The sequence below is a fragment of the Amblyraja radiata genome, chromosome 7, assembly GCF_010909765.2.
Source record: "Amblyraja radiata isolate CabotCenter1 chromosome 7, sAmbRad1.1.pri, whole genome shotgun sequence".
Classification (NCBI taxonomy): domain Eukaryota; kingdom Metazoa; phylum Chordata; class Chondrichthyes; order Rajiformes; family Rajidae; genus Amblyraja; species Amblyraja radiata.
Window position 1 is genome coordinate 73,819,208 of NC_045962.1, and position 20,216 is coordinate 73,839,423.

At 40.1% G+C, this 20,216-nt stretch overlaps 1 protein-coding gene across 50 annotated transcripts in view; it reads right to left on the bottom strand.

Annotated features, from left to right (window-relative positions):
• Positions 1-20,216, bottom strand: part of neb (nebulin) — a 224,129-nt gene that overhangs the window by 89,377 nt on the left and 114,536 nt on the right. For 48 of the 50 annotated variants that reach the window (XM_033024768.1, XM_033024762.1, XM_033024753.1 and 45 more), the window contains 18 exons: positions 18,351-18,455; positions 16,109-16,420; positions 14,401-14,505; positions 13,528-13,626; positions 12,031-12,132; positions 11,357-11,464; positions 10,308-10,619; positions 8,612-8,716; positions 8,418-8,522; positions 7,427-7,531; positions 7,143-7,250; positions 6,938-7,051; positions 6,265-6,462; positions 5,457-5,561; positions 3,839-3,943; positions 2,132-2,236; positions 406-513; positions 128-241 (listed from right to left, as the gene is read on the bottom strand). In XM_033024768.1, the coding sequence (XP_032880659.1) occupies positions 128-241; positions 406-513; positions 2,132-2,236; positions 3,839-3,943; positions 5,457-5,561; positions 6,265-6,462; positions 6,938-7,051; positions 7,143-7,250; positions 7,427-7,531; positions 8,418-8,522; positions 8,612-8,716; positions 10,308-10,619; positions 11,357-11,464; positions 12,031-12,132; positions 13,528-13,626; positions 14,401-14,505; positions 16,109-16,420; positions 18,351-18,455 (2,415 nt within the window). The remainder of the gene's footprint in view (positions 1-127; positions 242-405; positions 514-2,131; positions 2,237-3,838; positions 3,944-5,456; positions 5,562-6,264; positions 6,463-6,937; positions 7,052-7,142; positions 7,251-7,426; positions 7,532-8,417; positions 8,523-8,611; positions 8,717-10,307; positions 10,620-11,356; positions 11,465-12,030; positions 12,133-13,527; positions 13,627-14,400; positions 14,506-16,108; positions 16,421-18,350; positions 18,456-20,216) is intronic. The other 2 variants (XM_033024802.1, XM_033024784.1) reach the window with 1 other exon arrangement.

Genomic DNA, 20,216 nt, shown 5'->3' on the forward strand with positions numbered 1-20,216 from the left:
CTGGAACAGCTCTTGCTCTTGCTGGGCAAAAACAGTGTCACGTGTTTGTGTTTGTGTTTGGAGAATAACATCAATTACGCAGGATGAATCGTTCTGAATGCAATTTGCAATCTGAGCACCTACTTACATCAAGGATTAATTTCCCAGTTTTCAGACAGTGCATGGAGCGTGGGTCTTCCTCCACAGAGTGCGGCACTGTGTAGAGAGCCTTGAACTTCTCATATTGTTCTCGGTACTTTATCTGAAAATTTGAGCATATGCAGTATTGGCATCCTTGATCAAAGAAAATGAATAGATAAAGATATGACGGTATCTTTTGATTGTTGCCAGTGGCATTTACTTTGGACGACACGCTTCAGAACTGTTCACTTGGCTTTGCATATGTGGTTATAAGTCTCTACTTACTGGACTAAGCACATTTTTCAGATTCTTGACCAAAGCTATCGAGAAGGAATCTCCAGGGATGCTGTAGCTTGTTGCTTTTACTGCATCCCAGGCTTGCTTGTAGGCATTCTAGAAAAACACAATGTGGAAGAAAATGATCCGATCTAATCCAGATTCCTGGTAAATATTTCAGCAAAAGAAAGCTACAAATTCTCCTGGTATCATGATTACGTAGAAATCAATACTGATAAACAGGGGAAATCCAATAAGACAAACACAAGTGACACCACCACATGTATTATAAAGTTATTATAATAATATTCATGGTTAAAGGATTTTGACATTTTTATCGAGCAAATATAAGCCAACTACTATTTAGCATTTTGCATGATTAATAAAGGCTGCTAGCATACACAAGGCTTAAATAGGGCATAAAATACAGGGGTATAACATGATTAATTCATGAAAATGAGCAAAATGTGCATTGAATTTAAACCCTTTGTACTTTTCATTCTTCCTGCTCAGACATCTTCCCTTTCTAACTTTGTCTGTTAATTTTAAAGTGTGAGTTGTCTCGCTGTCTCTTCTAGGCCAGCATGTTGTGGGTTTCAGGACGCATTCCAGAGACATTGCTTTGAAATAATTCATTAAACCTTACAAAAAAATGTGTGGTTTTCAATCATTCATGTCAAAATAATCCTACTCTAAACATCTGCAGTTTATCTTTTTGCAGAAACCGAGCCTTCATATTTTACTGTGGAGGTGGGGGGGGTAGGGGGAGGAGAGGAGGATGAATGTAGGCCGATGGCGAGATTAGCCTGGCAACCTCAACAAATAACATTATTAATGGGAATGTATAAAAGATAGCAGGCAGATTAAGACTGAAGTATGTCTTAATATCCATCAAGAATTTTGAACAGTTTTGGTATAACTTTGAACAGATTTGGTATAATTTTGCACAGATTTGGTATAACTTTCCTGATGGTCAAGGATTGGATTGGGGAGTTGCTGGGAAATTCTGTTTATTGGAACAGCTAAAAATGTATAGGGATATGGATTATATGCAGGTAGATAAAATATGGTCTTGGCATCATGTTTGGCACAGGCATTGTAGGCTGAAGGGCCTGTTCAGGTGCTGTACTGTTCTATATTCTATGTTTTATGTCTACCTTATCTATACCTCTCTAATTTTATAAATTTCAGTCAGGGTTCCCTTATAGCTTATGTTTCATTTAAATATATGATAATTTTATGTTCATTTTGGTTCAGCCATTTTACTCACTGAGAACAGTGAAATAATTAACTTTGCCCTTTTCTTTTTTATATCCCGCTATTCTCCAAACACAAGAACGTAAGAAAATAGGGGTAGAAGTATAACTGATCTGTCCCAGGCCTCAACTCCTCCTCTGGGTCAATTCTCATTTGCCCTCAATACCCTTTCTTACAAAAATGTATACATTTCCTCTTTAATCACCCCCAATAATCTGGCCTCCACAACCCCAGAGTCATCACAATTGCAGGTTGTTGCTCAACTTCGTGAAGGTGATAGTTCATACTATTTGGCACCGTCCTCCATTTTGTGGCCAGCCTAAGACTGAATGGAGAATTCCTGATCTCTATAACTGAATGTGTTCTCACTCAGTACATTTAATAACTGCGCATTTGCTGGCTTATGACATGTCCATGCCAACCAAGATACCCCATCTGCACTAGTCCAGTTTAAGACACCCCCATGCAGAAAACTTACACTGCTATACATAGATTTAAGATCCTTGGTCCTGTGGAAATCCAAAGTGTCTAAAGTGGTCGTGTACTTGTCTTTGGTTTTCTCATAGTTCTCTTTGTAGTTAATCTGGAAGAAATAAATGTCAGCCTCTTGATTAGTTGAAGGCTACAATCATTGACATACTGTGAAGTAAACCCTAGTAATCTGACAAATAAAAATAAATCTTAAAGGTACCAATTAGTGGCCATTAATTCTTTACTTTATTGAGATTATAGACATGCCTGGGAAGTTGGCATTTGCCATTTGCATTTGCCATTTTCCACACATTTCTTTTGGATTGTAGCCAACACAGCAGGGATGAACGACAGGCCATTAAATATAGCAATTGTGACAATTTTGCTCCAGAAAGCCTGCTGCAGTAAATGAAAAGATTCAAAATCACTTGGGTACAATAGGTTGAAGCAAAGGGGCAGACTTTAGTGTGGTTGAGAAAACAAATCACCCAACCATTTAAGGGCCTGTCACACCAGCATGCGACTGCATGCGGCGAGCGCGACCAAAACGTGGTGGCTTAAGGCGTACGGCCTCGCGGGGCCGGTCCCACTTCCAACCGCGGAGCCGTGTGGAGTTGTGCGGGGCTGGTCCCGACATCATATTCACCAATCAGCTGGGCAAGAGGCGGGCCGACTGAATTTGGACGTCGCACGGCGTCAGACGGTTTACGTCATCACGCAACGCACGCGCTAGGCGTACGCCGTCAAGACACTGCGTACGGCGTCCAGATGCTGCGTAAGGCGTCGAGACACTGCGTACGCCCGTCGAGGTGCTGCGTACGGCCTCAATGCGACTTCGGGCCGACAGGCCGTTGCCGCACAGGATTTTTGGACAGTGTCAGTTTTTCGGAGCCCCGCGCGATGTCCGGTCCAGCCCCACACAACTCCATACGGCTCCGGCGATCGAAGTGGGACCGGCCCCGCGAGGCCTTACGGCTCAAGCGACCACTTTAGGTCGCGCTCGCCGCATGAAGTCGAATGCTGGTGGGACAGGCCCTTTAGGCTCAATCCTCTACCTAAATTGGCAAGCTGTAAACAATGTCAATTACGTCCAATTCTGATACTGAGCAAATGGCTTTTAAAACATATATTATTCACTTGATGTGAATGTAGCCAGTAGGCCCAGCATTTATTGTCTATTCCTAATCGTCACAGAAGCAATGTCAACCTCGGCCAGTTCTGAGTCTGGATAATGCTGTCTGGATTGTCATCCCAACAGCATACTTGTCAACCAAGTGGGTAGACAGGCAACACTAGTAATTTCAGGGTCACCATTATTGATGCTAACCTTTATTTATTTCCATATTTACTTAATTAACTGAACTTAAAACCCCTCAGCTGGGATTTGAACTTGCACCTCCAGATCAATCGCTCTGGGCTCTGACCCACCGAGTTGATGCCAAATTTAAGGCGGTTCTGAAATGTGCACAATGTAGGTGCTTGATCCCTCCTCCAGCAATTAATGGTAAAAATATGCTAAAATAGTATATAAAGAGGAATAGTCACTTAAATATTCACCCATTGCCCTGACCAACAGCAGCCCAATGCAAAAAGAACTCCAGGAAATATCACATAGAATGATAAATTGAAAGTGTACTGACAGGATTATAATCTTATCAATCTAAGTCTATCTTTCATTGACCAAGTTTCCCTAGGCTGTTAAAAGAATACTTACATCACTTAACTGAACAGCACTTTGGACAGCTGTCACATAGACTGGTGTATCAGTAACCACAGTGTAGTTCTCAAAGTTCTTCTTTCCATCAGTTCTGTACTTAATCTGCAATAAATCAAATTTCAAATGGATCCTATTAAGCGGCTTAGACATTTGTCATTGTAAAGCTCTTTATTTGAAACCAAAGCAACTTTACTCCACAGTGAAATGGAATATCAATTGTTTTTTTTTTGGTTATTTTGCATTATTTTAGAAATTTAACTAGGGACCTCCTATAAGAAGTGCATCAAGTCATATCATTCCAAGCTCAAAAGATCAGGAAATTATAACATAATATCATGAGAGCGAATGTCACTGATCATTCAGCGGACTCCAAATATACACATCATTGTACAGCTGGACCTCATGAGAGAAAGCCCCATTACATTTATTTTATTCCTTTGGATGTATCTATACAATGTGCCATGTTTACAATATATACCCATCTATCTCATCACCTGACTGCTCTGGCCTTAACTCTCCCATGATTCAATCTCCCATCTTTTGACTTCTCAATAGACATCTACAACCTGCACACTCACACTCCCCTTCCCAGGACTCCATTTCCTCCCCTCGAGAGGTAATAGTCTGAACTTCCCTTCCCCGGGCCAAATGAAACCAACCTTTAGCCCTCTCCTATCAACCCCTCACCACAATCCCTCGAAGATATACATCAACCCTGGAAGATGCATTTTCCATCTCAAATTCTGCACTGAGCAAACATGAAGGCATAATACCACTTCAGCAATATTCAATGCTTTGGGCATTACTGAAATTTGCAATGATAGGGTCAGGGTCGCTCAACGCTGCATATTTCTACACAATGATGAATCAAGCGTATTAATCCAGAAACTGTTGGACACCCTTTTAGTCAAACTGAAGGCTTCATTTATGATGTATACCGAAGCTGACACTAATTTGTGACAATGCATATGCAGTGTGACTCTACACTATATTTTACTTATTTTACTCTTTATATTCACATCAAACTTGTATTCCTTGGAGTGTAGGAGGATGAGAGGTGATTTTACAGATGTGTAAGATCTTGACTCGAACCCCTCATGCTCCACCAACACTCTCACTACACCTGCCAAACTACGTAATAATAGATTACCGGAAGGTTCTGAACCTCCTTCTATCCAAATGTCTTGAGATGAGGCAGTAAAACGTCCAAAAGACTTGCCAGTTCTTTTCCTTTTTTCAAGTTAGCATTTCACTTAAAAGCTTTCCCTGAAGTTAGAAACTCACAATTTTATGAATTATTAGGCATAGAAAATATACGTGAGCAGTTACTGAAGCTTTTTTATGTCTGTCATACCACCAAACTATGTAATAAGATTAGATTTTTACATTTTAAAGTAAACTGATCTTTCCGACAGGTTACTTTGGAACCAGGTCTAAGTGCATATCCTAAGTGGTTATCTAATGCTTAAAAAACAATTAAGCACATTGCAAAAGTATTCTTTTTCTGAATGGGATTATATTTATAATGTTACAAATTTACAAGCCCTCTGACTTCAACTTGGGTCATTTCACTTAAAGTGAAGGAATATTTGTTGAAAGGTTAAATATCTCTTACCTCGCTCTGCAGGTCATATGATTTTTTGGCTCGTAGTATTTCTGGAGTGTCCCAAACATAACATCCCATACCCTTCAGCCAGTTCAGGTCATCCTTGTACACAAACTGTAACATGGATTTAAAATATTAGTGAAAGAAGTCTTTCCCTATCAACTCTTTTTAGTTGCATCACTGTCAATAGTTATAATAACAGCAATGGGCAAGCATGGTTTGTACTGTGAAGAGAATGTTCAAAGATGGTGAATTCCTCAGAAATATCAATGCTACAGAACCTTCTGTTTTGCTCAGAGGTAAAAGCTCTTTGGCAGCAAAGCAAGCGATCAGTAGCGTTTCAGCCAATTTTCATCCTGTACACGGAAGTTCATTGATTATCACTGTCGCCCATCTGTCTCATTGTTATGGTTGAGACTTCAGTTGCAATGTTGCTGTTTTAAAGCAACTGGGGCAAGATTTGCAAGTAGTCTTAGCCAGCTGTTTTTTTGGGTTTCACGGAAAGACTTGTCCTGCCCCAAAGGGTTAACCAAATTCTGCTATTGTTGAGAGATGCAAAACCTTTCTTCACAACAGTCTAATTCATATTGTCTAACATTACACAATGTAAATTGGCAAGAGTGGCAAATGTTTTTCCCTCTGATGGAAGGATATAGTTTTCTTGATATACAATGATCATTCAAATTAATTTTGAGGCCAACAATGAAAACCCACAAAATTAGATATTTACAAACACAAGCCCTCAAACTTATCAAATTATCCAAAATGTTCCACTAGTTATGGGTAAGACTCACAAATCTAATGATCTGATACATACATCACTCAATATCTCCTGAGCATTCTTGGCTCGAATGACGTCATGCTCATCAGGCAGGCAGGTCCAACGATGATGATAGGTGCGGTATTCAATGTCGCTGAGAATCTGTTGGCATTTCTTTGCCACAATGTTGCTTATCATGTCATTGGGAATGTGAACCGCAGCCTTGGTATGTTCATAATTCTGCCTGTAGTCCATCTAAGTAAAGGAAATAAACAAAGTCGTAGAGCATGCTACAGTATATGATCTTAGCATATCAGATGTAATTTTTCATACCATTTACAAGATGCAAACATATGGATTGGGGAATTATTTTTTTAATAGCCTCGAATAGAGGAAGCTAAAGAAGCTCCTAAATTTAAATGCAAGTCATGCAATATTAGATATTTTATTCCTGCCAAATATTCTTTTTTGACATTACTTTGCCTGCTAATTTAACAACAATGCTCACAAATTTAATATAGACAGGTTAACAATTTCTGTTCAGTTAACATGATGGTTAACCCTAACTTAAAAGCTTCTCTAAAACCATGCTGAATCAGTATAAAAATTTGGTATTTTAATCTCTGAGTCCTATCATATGCAAAGAGCAATTGTTCTTTTTTTAACAACAAATACTTGGGAGAAGCTCACAACACAATGATAAACAGAGTGAATTTGAATATTAACATACCATGTTCCTCATTTTGTCCATTGCCATTGCATGGATGATACCAGGGAAATCTTTGATATCTCCACCAGCCAGGTAATGTCCCTTGAGCTTTTCATACAATTCCTTGTATTTTAGCTGGAGAATGAAATTCATGGTTACAATGCTTAATGGAGACTTTCAACGAGTGCCAGAAACAAATATAAAAAGGGGATCAGTTTCTACTTACATTACTGCTCACATGTTCAGCACGTTTAGCAACAACCAAAGGAAGGTAGTCTGGAGGCAAATTGTATCCTAAAGCTTTGCTGCCTTCCCATGCATCCTTATAGTATTTCTGTGGGACACAAACCACTTGTATTAAAGCACAATGCAAAAGTTTAAACTAATAACAACTGAGATAATGCTCAATTATCTTTCCAGCAATGAGTACTGAAGAAGATTAATTATGCATAAAGTTATAAAGCAACAGCAATGTCGTACAATTATTAAACACAATATGCTAAAACTCACCTGACTAACATGCTTGGCCATTTCCCGTGAATGTTCTAGTTGAGGTGTGTCAGGGGAACCGATGTATTTGCCTTTCTCGAGGTTAAATGTTTCTTTGTATTTCAACTGATGAAAATGAGATCAATGAGCTATTAGAATTAAGTTATTAACACAGCAGATCCAACATTAAAAAACTTGGGGACAAATGTGAAAATCATCATATACCAATAGTTTAAAAATCTCAACTTAATATAATTAGAGACCAAGCGTAGACTTGCCGACTGTTTCGCCAAAGACTAGTGCTTGGTCTGCCAAGGCCTACTGGATCTCCCTCCCTCCCCCCCCCTCCCCAACCCAACCTTCCCAGTGCCTTACCTAGACTCACAATCATTTCGCTCCCCCCCCCCTTACTACCTCTATTTCTTCCTCTGGCTTCACAATTTTCAACTGTTTTATTCTTATCTCAAACCTTTTGTCTTTTCATCTCTGACCTTCCTCACTTCCTGCTTTCTTCCCCCCCCCCCTCCCCCTCCTGCCTTCTGCCCCCCCCCCCCCCCCCCCCTGCCTTCTGCCCCACTCCCCCCACCCCTTTAATTTTGGCTGAAAAACTAACTGCGCATGTGATCATCATCAGGGATACCATAACTGGAATATCTTACAGATATTTGCAAATAACTGCCAATCAGTTTTAAAGATGGGTCAGTGGTCAGGTAGTGAACTGGTTCTATTATTGCAAGTATCCATACTACTAGTTCATGTGTGGTCTGCTTTTAATTCCACTTATGTTCCTGTGCTTTGTTACATACTTAACCAAAATAAATCTATATATCCCATTCTTGAAAACTCTCATTGTTGCAGCAGCCACAGAGTTTTGGAAAGGGGAATGCTCTGTCTTCATTGTCCTTTGTGTAGAAAATATTGCTTCCATATATTTCTCTCTCTGTTGCTATGATGTTGAGCTGTACTTCAAATGCAAAGGTTGTTTGGTGTGAAGTGTTTGAGAAATACTTACATCACTCAAGTTTTGCGTGTTTATCTTTGCAAGAACCACTTCTGGCAGATCGGTAATTGAGGTAAATTTGGCAAAGTTGGCTTTGGCGTTTTCTTTATATAACCTCTGAAAAAGGAGAAACAAAGCAGGTGTATTATTCAAAAGAAATCACGTGAGAAACCTTTACAACAAACCATCCATGCGGCTATACTTACATCGTTTATTATCGCCTGTGCCCTCTTCACCTTTATATGATCTACTGAATCCAGTGGAATCCAGCCACACCCTCGGACCCATTCAAGATCCGACTTGTACAAGAACTGGAAAAAGAAAGAATGGTCTCTGATCATTCAGAAAAGCGAGTTGCAACACGTTGCTTCAAATCTAATTTCAGAATCTATAACCAATTTGAAATTTGGGCAAAAATCAATGTGCAAAGGCTTTTTTTTTAAAGTGGAGAATAATTATGATTTGAAACGATTTGACTGTATAGAACCAGGTGGATAACACAGAAAAAAAGTATTTGGTCCACCTAGTGTACAATTATCAAGCACCCATTTATATTGACCCAACACCAATCCCTTTTTATCTTCCCTCATTCCCACCAACCTGTTTCAGATTCTACCAGAGACATGCATGTAGGTGCAATTTAGAGTAACCAGTTAACCTACCAATTTTGGGTTGTGGGAGGAAACTGAAACACGCAGGGAAACCCATGTGGTCAGTAAGAGATAGAAATAGACCCTTTGGCCCAATGAGACCATGCCGGCCCACGACTATACCTTTCACATTAAGCCTATTTTATTAACCCTCGAGATTCTACAATTCACTGACACACGAGGGGCAAATTACAGGGGTCAATTAACCAATCAACCTGCACTTCTTTGGGATGTGGGAACAAACTGAAGCACATGGAGGAAACTCATGCAGTCAGTTGGAAAAACATGCAAACTCCACACAGACAGCACCAGATGAAAATATTGAACCAGAGTTACTGGAGCTGTGAGGTGGTAGCTCCATTAGCTGCATCACCGTGACACCAGAGAGTTGACCAGGACTTTTACGAACGAATTGGAGAAATACTTCAGGAAAAATACTTGTCAGGACCCCAAGGGATGAGGGAAGGAATGCAACAAATGAAGTTGCTCGATAGGCACAGAGGACCAATTAGACTCCTTGAATGTTTATATCTCAATCTTGAGATCTCTTACTTGGCCATTAGATTAATGGACCAATAATTGATAATGAAAGAAAAACATCAAGAGACACTAGTTGTGGCATCATTATTTGCAGTGAGCCTACCACTGATATGCCAAATAGCAGCTGAAAATTCAGGATGAACAGTTGCTGTGAAAATCCTCATGATGCCTGGGCAAAGTACCAGAGAGACATACTGGTGTCTAGTGTGAATCAATGCCTTCAGAATGGCAGGGAGAGGGTGGAAGGGAGGGGTGTGGTGGTGGTGGTGAGCGGTAGTGAAGGTGTAAAGCTAAATACAAGTTTCTTATAGAAACTTACAAATTTCTTAAGGGGTTGGACAGGCTAGATGCAGGAAGATTATTCCCGATGTTGGGGAAGTCCAGAACTAGGGGTCACAGTTTAAGCATAAGAGGGAAGTCTTTTAGGACCGAGATGAGAAAATCATTTTTTACACAGAGAGTGGTGAATCTGTGGAATTCTCTGCCACAGAAGGTGATTGAGGCCAGTTCATTGGTTATATTTAAGAGGGAGTTAGATGTGGCCCTTGTGGCTAAAGGGATCAGGGGATATGGAGAGAAGGCAGGGATGGGATACTGAGTTGGATGATCAGCCATGATCATATCGAATGGTGGTGCAGGCTCGAAGGGCCGAATGGCCTACTCCTGCACCTATTTTCTATGTTTCTATGTTTCTAAGTTTATTCATACTCACATCGCTTTGCAAATCATAGGCCTTTCGTGCCTGGATCACATCGTTCTGGTCTGGGAGACAGGTCCACTCATGCAGGCGACGCCTGTAGTCAATCTCGCTCACGTGGCCCTGGCATTGTTTGGCCATGAGGATGTCCAACATGTCGGCTGGTATAGTGTACTTGGATTTGGTTTTCTCGTATTCCTTCTTGTACAACAGATCGCTCTGCATCTTGCCTACTTGTATGCACCTAACCATTTTGGGGTCATCGTTGACATCACGGCTTCCAATCAGGTGGCCAAGCTGCTTGACATAATCAGCTTTGTATTTCAGCTGGAAAAAATAATGACATGTGTCTGGTTAATTTAGATTAGAGAAAGAATTACCTAAATGGAGGAAGCTAGGCTAATTTTATGATATAGAAACAAAGATGTTGTTTTTTTAACAAACATAAACACAAAGTATTGGTATAACTGAGTGGATCAGGCAGCATCTCCGGATAAAAAGGATGGGTGATGTATCAGGCCCGGGATCCAACCCGAAGGGTCCTGACCCGAAACGTCACCCATCCTTTCTCTCCAGAGATGCTGCCTGAAACCGCTGAGTCACAGCAGCACTTTGTGTCTACTTTTATGAGATGATGCGTAATCATGAAAACTAGCTATCTAACATTCTCAATGCAAGTATATACAATTTACTGGTAAGATCTACACTAATCCCATTTATTCTCCCCACATGCCCAACAACCCTCCCAGCCCATCACCTACTCTCCCCATCTCATCTACACACTAAGGAAATTTACTAAGGCTAATGAACTCAGTAACCTGCAAATATTTTGGATTATTTGTGCATGAATTATCGCAGCAAGAAAAATTTACTAATGGAGAAAACATATTCCCTTGGACACATCCCTCAATTATTTGAAAAGTTTGTGAAATTGGTCGGAAATCTTCGTACCAGAGTGAACGAAATTGATTGTGTCATCAGTACCTCTTTTTAACATGCCATACAGTATTTGATGAAGTATCTGTGTAAATCAACTTGTTTGCACAATGCCGACCAAGACCCACCTGACTTTGGATGGCTTGTGATGACTTGGCGTGGCAGATTGACACCATATCAGCTGGAATTTTGTAACCAATGGCCTTCATCTTCTCCCATTGATCCTTGTACAATTTCTGATGAAGAGAACAGAATGTAAGAATTGTACCAATTAACTATTAGTTCGGAGATATGGGAAGAAATCCAAGTACCCAGGGGATAATCGTCAATCACAGGGTGAACGTGCAAACTCCATATTGACAGTACCAGAGTACTGAATTGCTAGCTGCCTCACTGTGCTGCCCACACAGTATGAGAATATTGTTATGAATTGAAGAGGCCATACCTATGGACGATAAATTCCAGATGCCATTAGTCCGTTTTGTGCCGTAAACTCTATGCAATGGAATTTGCTGATTTCATTAGTTCCTTATAACAAAATCTCAACTTCTGGGTAAATATTATGCAAAAAAAATATCAGCTTTGTCGAAAGTTCAACTTTCTTCTCCACTTGTACCGTTGGTGCCAATTTTGCACCAGATTCTGGACTTACAATTTTGTAGATTTGAATTATTAATAATTATTCATCTGGTGATATGGATAGTTTTAAACTTTCTGGAGAGCAGGTAAAGATTATCCCTTAATTGAGGGACAAGCACAATGGGGTCCAGAATTAGTTTGGAAAGATTCATGTGTCACTTACGTCATTTAGGTTTCTGGCAGCTTCTCTTGCCGAGACCATAGTGGGTGTATCGACCAGGGTGTACTTGGTCTTAGCAATATTCCATTCTTCACGATATTTTATCTAAAAAATGAAAGGGAGGATTTGTGAGAAATTATCATCAGACTTCAACGTGGTGTAGGAAAAGTAATGAGCTTGTAAAATGGATTTCACTTTCTTTTGTTAACTATGCATGTGCTAATGCCCTCACGGGTCTTCAGACTGATAGAGTCATGCAGCACAGAAACAGGCTGCATGTCCCAACTTGTTCTTGCTGACCAAATGTCCCATCTAAGCGAATCTTATTTGTCCATGTTTGGCCCATATCCCTCTAAATCTTTCCTATACACGTACTTTTTCTCACAGAGAAAAACCTTTTCTCACAGAGAGTGGTGAGTCTGTGGAATTCTCTGCCTCAGAGGGCGGTGGAGGCAGGTTCTCTGGATGTTTTCAAGAGAGAGCTAGATAGGGCTCTTTAAAAATAGCGGAGTCAGGGGATATGGGGAGAAGGCAGGAACGGGGTACTGATTGGGGGTGATCAGCCATGATCACATTGAATAGCGGTGCTGGCTCAAAGGGCCGAATGGCCTACTCCTGCAACTATTGTCTATTGTCTACATGTCCAAATGTCCTTTTAATGTCTTAATTATTCCACTGGCTGCTTTTTTCATATACCCACCACCCTCTGTGTGAAAAAGTTGCCATGCAGGTTCTTATTAAACCTTTCTACTCTCACCTTAAACCTATGCCCTTTAGTTCTTGATGACTCTACCCTTGGTATCCTCAGAGAACATACAATAATGCTTCTGGATATTACAGAGTCATGAAAATGAGTCTGACATGCATTATTAAACATTGAGCTCCATTAATGTCTGTTTGCTGGTCTGCTGCAGGGTTTGCATTCTATTGACTGCTAATCAAAGGTGTTCATTGCCCACTGCATTAATTTATGTTGGTAATCACTGAATTGGGGATTATTAACACATATTAATGCTGGCAAATACCAACTGCACAAAGGGGAATAGAACAAGCGGCACGGTGGCGCAGTGGTAGAGCTGTTGCCTCACAGCGGCAGAGACCCGGGCTCAATCCTAATTATGGGTATTGCTTATGCGGGGTTTGTCCATTCCCCTTGTAACCATTTGGTTTTGCTCCAGTTTCCTGCCACATCCCAAAGACGTGCAGGTTTGTAGGTTAATTGGTTTTGTAAAATTGCCCCTGGTGTGTTGGATATGAAAGTGGGATAACATAGAACTCGGGTCTGGATGATCAATGGTTGGCATGGACTTGATGGGCCAAAGGGCCTGTTTCCAAGCTGTATCTCTAAACTTCCCAATGGGTGAACTTTGACCCAGAAAAGATCACCAATGTAATCTAACCTGGCGAATATTACTTTTACATGCAAATTGGGTACAAAATATGCACAGCTTGTTTCAATTTTCCAGATATGGTTTCCAAAAAGATAGAACATGTACTAACATCATCCAGGATGGCCGCACTTTGTTTCGCTGTAATGTAATCAACTCTATCCACCACAGGAGTAAATGCAAGGCTTTCCGCTTTAGTCCGATAGTTTCTCTGTTGAAGACAAGACAATAGAGATTAGTAAAAGAAAGTGTGGGTGAAATATCCTTCCGTTGATTCAAAACTAGTGCTGTGGTTCAAACTAAGATTTGCTATTATCTAATAACAGTGACAAGATTCAAGAACATGCCCATTTTGTAAAGATCTTCCATTGTGAAGATGATTCAATTATCGACAGTAAAACTTATTCTCTTGATGTATTTCAGTTGTTTTCTTTTGTCACTTAACCTGCATCTACATGTGCAGTAGTTAAAACTAGAAGGGATAAGCATAAACTGGTCACTAGTAAGTTCCCATGTAGACAGAAAAATGCTGGAGAAACTCAGCGGGTGAGGCAGCATCTATGGAGAAAAGGAGTTTCTCCAGCATTTTTTGTCTACTTTCGATTTATCCAGCATCTGCAGTTAGTTAGTTCTTAAACATTAAGTTCCCATGCATCAGTCAGGTATGTGAACTGACTTGTTATTATTGTTCTAGTGCGACAGCAGAAAAGGTGACAACAGGCTACAATAATGTATCTGGTGCTTCAGATATATGATTCTAGTCGGTTGTTCCTTCTCTGCTCATGTTTTTTTGTTCCTTGGTGTACACTCAACCAATTTCTCAAATGGCGACCTTGAGAGTGAAATCTTTGCCCAGTGAGCAATGCAAATTCCATCTGAATCTCGGACATGTCATCAGCAACACACTGAAGATGCTTACATTGTCAATTTTTGGTAATCATCTTAAGTATCTGCTCAAATGCCGGAAAGGATCACACATACTTACCTCACTTAAAATATCCTGGGCATGTTTTACTTTCTTAACATCAACACAATCCGTAGGAATCCATCCAATGCCACGCATCCACTCCATATCGGATTTGTAAATAACCTGCATCAAATGAAAGGTAAATTGTTAATTTATGTTTCTACAGTACTTTGCTAAACACCATGGATATGATTATCTATTACAGCTATCTGTTAGCCTTTTCCTTTCCCCCAAACAACAAGTATACATTTCCTGACAGATAGTCTGAAGTCTGAAGACAACAGTCAGAAGAAGGGTCTCGACCCGAAACATCACCTGTTCCTTCTATCCAGAGATGCTACCTGCCCTGCTGAGCAAGTCCAGCATATTGTATCTATCTTCGGTGTAACCAGCATCTGCAGTTCCTTCCTACACAGGTCCCTGACAGTGTCATACAGAACCGAAGCTGACCTGGAAGTCTATTATTTCCATGCCAACTATCAAGTACCCATCCACATATATCCTCCTTCCGAGACTTTTGAAAATACTGTATTGTATTCAGAACAGATTTGAACAAATGATTTATTGATCAGACATCTTCCTCACTTTTGAAAAGATCAATTCAATTCACCAAACACTTCAACTTTACATAAAGCAGATTAAAGTGGAAAACATTTGGAATACAGTGGTAAATGAGCAGTTTAGGATCCAGTATAATTGGTACTCTGTAATACCGTGTGATCTCAATCCCCTATTCACAGTGCACGAATCACGTTAAGACTTCAAATTTTGAATTGATGTTATTGAAGTGACTAAATTGCTGGATTAGAGGCTGACCTAGACTAATTATCTGAAGATATATAATCCTATCAGTACAGATGGGGAATTTATATTTAGGGAATTAAATAAATTGACTAACTAAAAATAAGATGACTGCTAAATATTGGATTGTAAAATCCCATATAATTAGCAAAGTCCTTCAGGAATGGAAATCAGATCACCTTACCCAATCCAGCTTTTATCTAACTTCTGTTCCATAATAAAATATTTAACTATTAACTGCCCTCTGAAATGTAAAACCTTTTTTATTTCTATTAAACTATTACAGCTAATCAAAATATTTTCAAAAAGGTGTATTAGAAATATAGGTGCACGAGAAGGCCATTCGGCCCTTCGAGCCAGCACCGCCATTTGACATGATCATGGCTGATCATCCAGAATCAGTACCCTGTTTCTGCTTTTTCCCTCATATCCCTTGATTCTATATTGAGCTGCAATAAGCTGCACACCACGATTTTCTCAATTACGAATTGGCAATGAACGCCAATCCTTTAAGTAACAGTCACATTCTGTAAAACAATGGAAAAACCAAGCAGCAATTCGATGAGATGTTGATCCAAGGCCCAATCTTTCCTCTCGGGTGAATGTAAAAGACAGCTGGCACTGTTCTGAAACAAAGCTAACATCACTTAAGCCTTCCCTGACTTTAAAAAAGATTATTCAGTGATTTTCACAGTACTGCTTATGGAAGCTTTTAGTTGACAATCTGACAGCCACATTCAATACATTGGTTCAGAAGTCTACCACTGATGTAAAACACCTTATCCCGAAAGGAAGAAAAAACGCTTTGTAAAGCTGTAATGCTTCTTTCTTTGGTTTTTATCATTAAATATAGATTAAAGGTGCATTATATGCATTATCTCAAGATGACAACAGTAAATATGAAGAAAGAATTAAGTTTACTCACATCGCTCTGTAAATCATAGGCTTTCCTTGCTTGGATTACATCATTCTGGTCTGGGAGGCAGGTCCACTGGTGCAGGTGCTGCCTGTAGTCAATCTCACTGACCAGGGTCTGGCATTTCTTGGCCAACAGGATGTCCAGCATGTCGACCGGTATGTTGAACTTGGTCTTGGATTTCTCAAAGTTCTTCTTATACTCCCTGTCGCTCTGCATCTTACCTACATGCATGCACCAAACCATTTTGGGATCATCATAGATGTCTCGGCATCCAATGTGGTGTCCTAGCAGCTTGCGATATACCTCTTTATATTTGTACTGTAAAGAAATAGCAGAATCTCATTGATCTTAAATAGTATTTTATTTTAAAGTAGAAATGTTACTTGACACGCAAATTCGTGAAGCGTTCCATATTTTTAATTACATGATAAATTTATGGTCAATAAAAGTAATATCACCAAAGAGATGTTACTCTTTCTCTTTAGTAGTTGATTAGCTTTACTTTTATGGTCCAATTGAAAAGTTGGTTCAATCTTGTTTGAATTAAATTCCAACACTAATTGACATGGATGTAATATATATAAACAATATATAAGCAATTGCTGACTTCCTTTTTCTGAACTGTATGCACTGGTTAATTTATACTACTATTACATAGCTTTGCAGCCTTTAATTGCAAAGATTTCCCCCTGTCAACGCAGAGATTGTATTGTCCTGTCAACTATAATGATCTGTGACTTTAGAATAACAAACAAAATGTTAGAAGAACTTTGTGAGTTATTTGTGGAGACAAAAGGTGTAAGTCAACAATTCAGGTCGAGACTCTGCATCAGGACTGAGAGGGAATGGGATAGATTACCAGTAAAAAGCAGTACAATAGTGGTTGGGGACACAGATGGGGAGGTGATCATGGACAGATGGAACTAGATGTGGCTGGAGGTGTGGGGCAAAGGCTGGTAGATGATAGTTGGAACCAGATAAGAAGGGCTTGTTGGGCAGATATGAACAGGTAGGGAGAAGGGATAGGAAATGTGAACAATGGGAAAAGAAAACTTAGGTGAGTGTGAGTGAAAGGTGAGTAGTGGGCCATAGGTTACTTGAAACAAGAATATTTAATGTTCATGCTATTGGGCTGTACGCTATCCAGGGAGAATATGATATGTGGTTCTTTCAGTTTGTGTTTGACCTGTCTGTAGTATTGCAGAAGGCTGAGGGTGGAAAGGCAAGTTAAAATGACGTGCATCCTGAAGTTTGTTGGTAGTCATTATGGATAGAGCACAGGTCTCCGTAAAAAAGGTAATCTTGTCTCCGTTTGGTTTAGTCAATGTAGAGCAAGTCACATCACGAGTACCAGATACAGTAGACCAGGTCAGGCGCAGGTGAAGCACTGCCTCACCCTGGAAGGGCTGTTTGGATCCCAGGACAATGTCAAAGAAGGAGGTGAAGGGACTAATGTTACACCTCCTTTACAGGGACAATTGTCGAGGGATGTGGAGGGGTAAGTGAAGAGGAATGACTCAATTTAATGATACACATCAACTACACTTAGCTTACAATAAGACATTAGCCTTACTTCTATGGACCACGAACCAATTATATTAGAGAAAATGTTAACCTTGGCTGTGTGTGTAGCTTTAGGTATGAATGGAATGGAAGTTCAAAATACAAGTCCTCATGAGCACAATTATCAACACTGCTGCCATAAGAAGTTTTTAAATGTCTGGCTTAGATTCATTTAGCAAGGTTAATCATGTCAGATGCAAAGGGTGCAAGAGAGTTACTGCAAAATATAATTGCCTGCATGGATCAGTTGGACCAAATGGTTTGCTTCCATTATATATTGTGCACATTTATGAGTCTCAATGCTGCTCTTGCTAACTTGTATTTAAGTGATACTGACCCAATTCAATATGACACAGTTCACATTTGACAGCACAGCTGCCAAACATCATTGATACAAATTTCTACCACAAACCTTTGTCTTTGTTTTACCATAAAATCAAAGGTGGTCAAATCACAAGTCAATGACGGAAAGAAACAAAAAGCTACAATTCCCCCCCCAAAAAACCCTTGAACATAATTGACCATACAGAATTAAAATTCGTAAATAACATATAATTCTGAAAAAGAGGAATCTCTTGGTGATTGATGCGAGTTTCAGAGGTGACCGTTGCAAGTTTTATGCAATTGGAATGCTGGATCAGAATATTCAGCCACGCCAATATTCAGTCGAGTGTGTTATACTTACGTCGCTTGCAATGTTTCTGCAAGCCTTAGCACTTTGAATAGATACAGCGTCAGCATGATAATTGATGGACTTCTTCACACGTTCCCAGCCCTCTTTGTAAAGTTTCTACGAAAGAACAGAAACAGCAATTGTTTTATATCTTATGTACAATAGAGATGCGGAATGATTACCAGGTGTAGCGCAATATATTAGTTTTACTCCTTTGAAGAAGTAAATAGCAGGACAGACAAAGGAGAGTCAGTAGATGCTGTTTACCTAGATTTTCAGAAAGCCTTTGATAAGGTGCCACATGAGAGGCTGCTAAGAAAGATGAGATCCCATGGTATCAAAGGGCAGATATTATCAAGGATATCAGGTCGGCTCAATGGCAGAACGCAAAGAGTGGCAATATAGGGGGCTTTTTCTGGTTGGATGCCGGTGACTAGTGAACTTCCGCAGGGCTCGGTGCTAGGGTCGCTGCTCTTCATGTTGTATATTAATGATTTAGATGAGGGGATTGAAGGCTTTGTAGCCAAGTTTGCGGATGATACAAAAATAGGTGGAGGGTCAGGTAGTGTAGAGAAAGCAAGGACTCTGCAGAAGGACTTGGACAGATCGGGAAAATGGGCAGAGAAGTGGCAAATGGAATATAGTGTAGCCAAGTGTAGAGTCATGCATTTTGGTAGTATGAATATAGGCGTTCATTATTTTCTAAATGGGGAGAGAATCTAGATATCGGAGTTGCAAAGGGACTTGAGAGTGTTGGTGCAGAATTCCCAAGAGGATGTTTCCACTAGTGGGAGAGGCTAGGACTAGAGGCCATAGCCTCAGAAATAAAGGATGTTCTTTAAGGAAGGAGATGAGGAGGAATTGCTTTAGACAGAGGGTGGTGAATCTGTGGAACTGTTGGTCACAGAAGTCTGTGGAGCCCAAGTCAGTGGATATATTTAAGGCAGCAATAGGTAGATTATTGATTAGTACAGTATGTACAGCAGAATAGGGTTAGGAGGAAGAGATGATTGAATGGTGTAGACTTGAGGGGCCGAATGGCCTAATTCTGCCCCTATCGCATGATCGTATGATCTATTGATCTTATCCAAATTCATATACAGCAATCTTTTAATTATTTTTCAGAACTTCGGGGTGTTTTAAAATTATATCATGAGGTACGGACAACATTGCCCATGTCAGTGATTGTCCCTGTATGTTCCCAAGCTGCCTGTTAATGGTGGTGGAGTGGAAGTTCTCAGATATTTATGTGACAACGATTCAGTTGTGTCGTCTCCCTTTAAAATCAGGATGACGTGTGCTTCGTGGGTGTGAGAACAGTTGTTTGAGTTTATTTATTGTCACATGTTCTGAGGTACAGTGAAAAGCTTTTGTTGCATGCTAACCGTCAGCGGAAAGACAATACATGATTACAGCTGAGTCATCCACAGTGGAAAGATAACAGTTTTAGTTTTGATTAGAGATTCAGTTCGGAAACTGGCCCTTCGGCCCACTGAGTCTGCACCGGCCAGAGATCCCTGCACATTAACACTATTCTAATCACACTCAGGGACAATTTACACTTATACCAAGCAAATTAACCTACAAACCTGTACATAATTGGGGTGTGGGAGGAAACTGAAGATATCGGAGAAAACCCACACTGTCACGAGGAGATCATACAAACTCCGTAAAGACAGCACCCACAGTCAGGGTCGAACTCGGGTCTCCGGCGCTGTAAGTTGTAATGTTTCTGAACCCTTTCACCCCTTGCCTTTCCAAGTGTTAGAAGTGTAGTTTGTTGAGAAAGCCTTCCAAAAATGTTGTAGGTGGAACATGGATTGACCAGATAGTGTTGAACATACACAGTTCTTTGAGGATTGTGTGGTAGCTAATAGT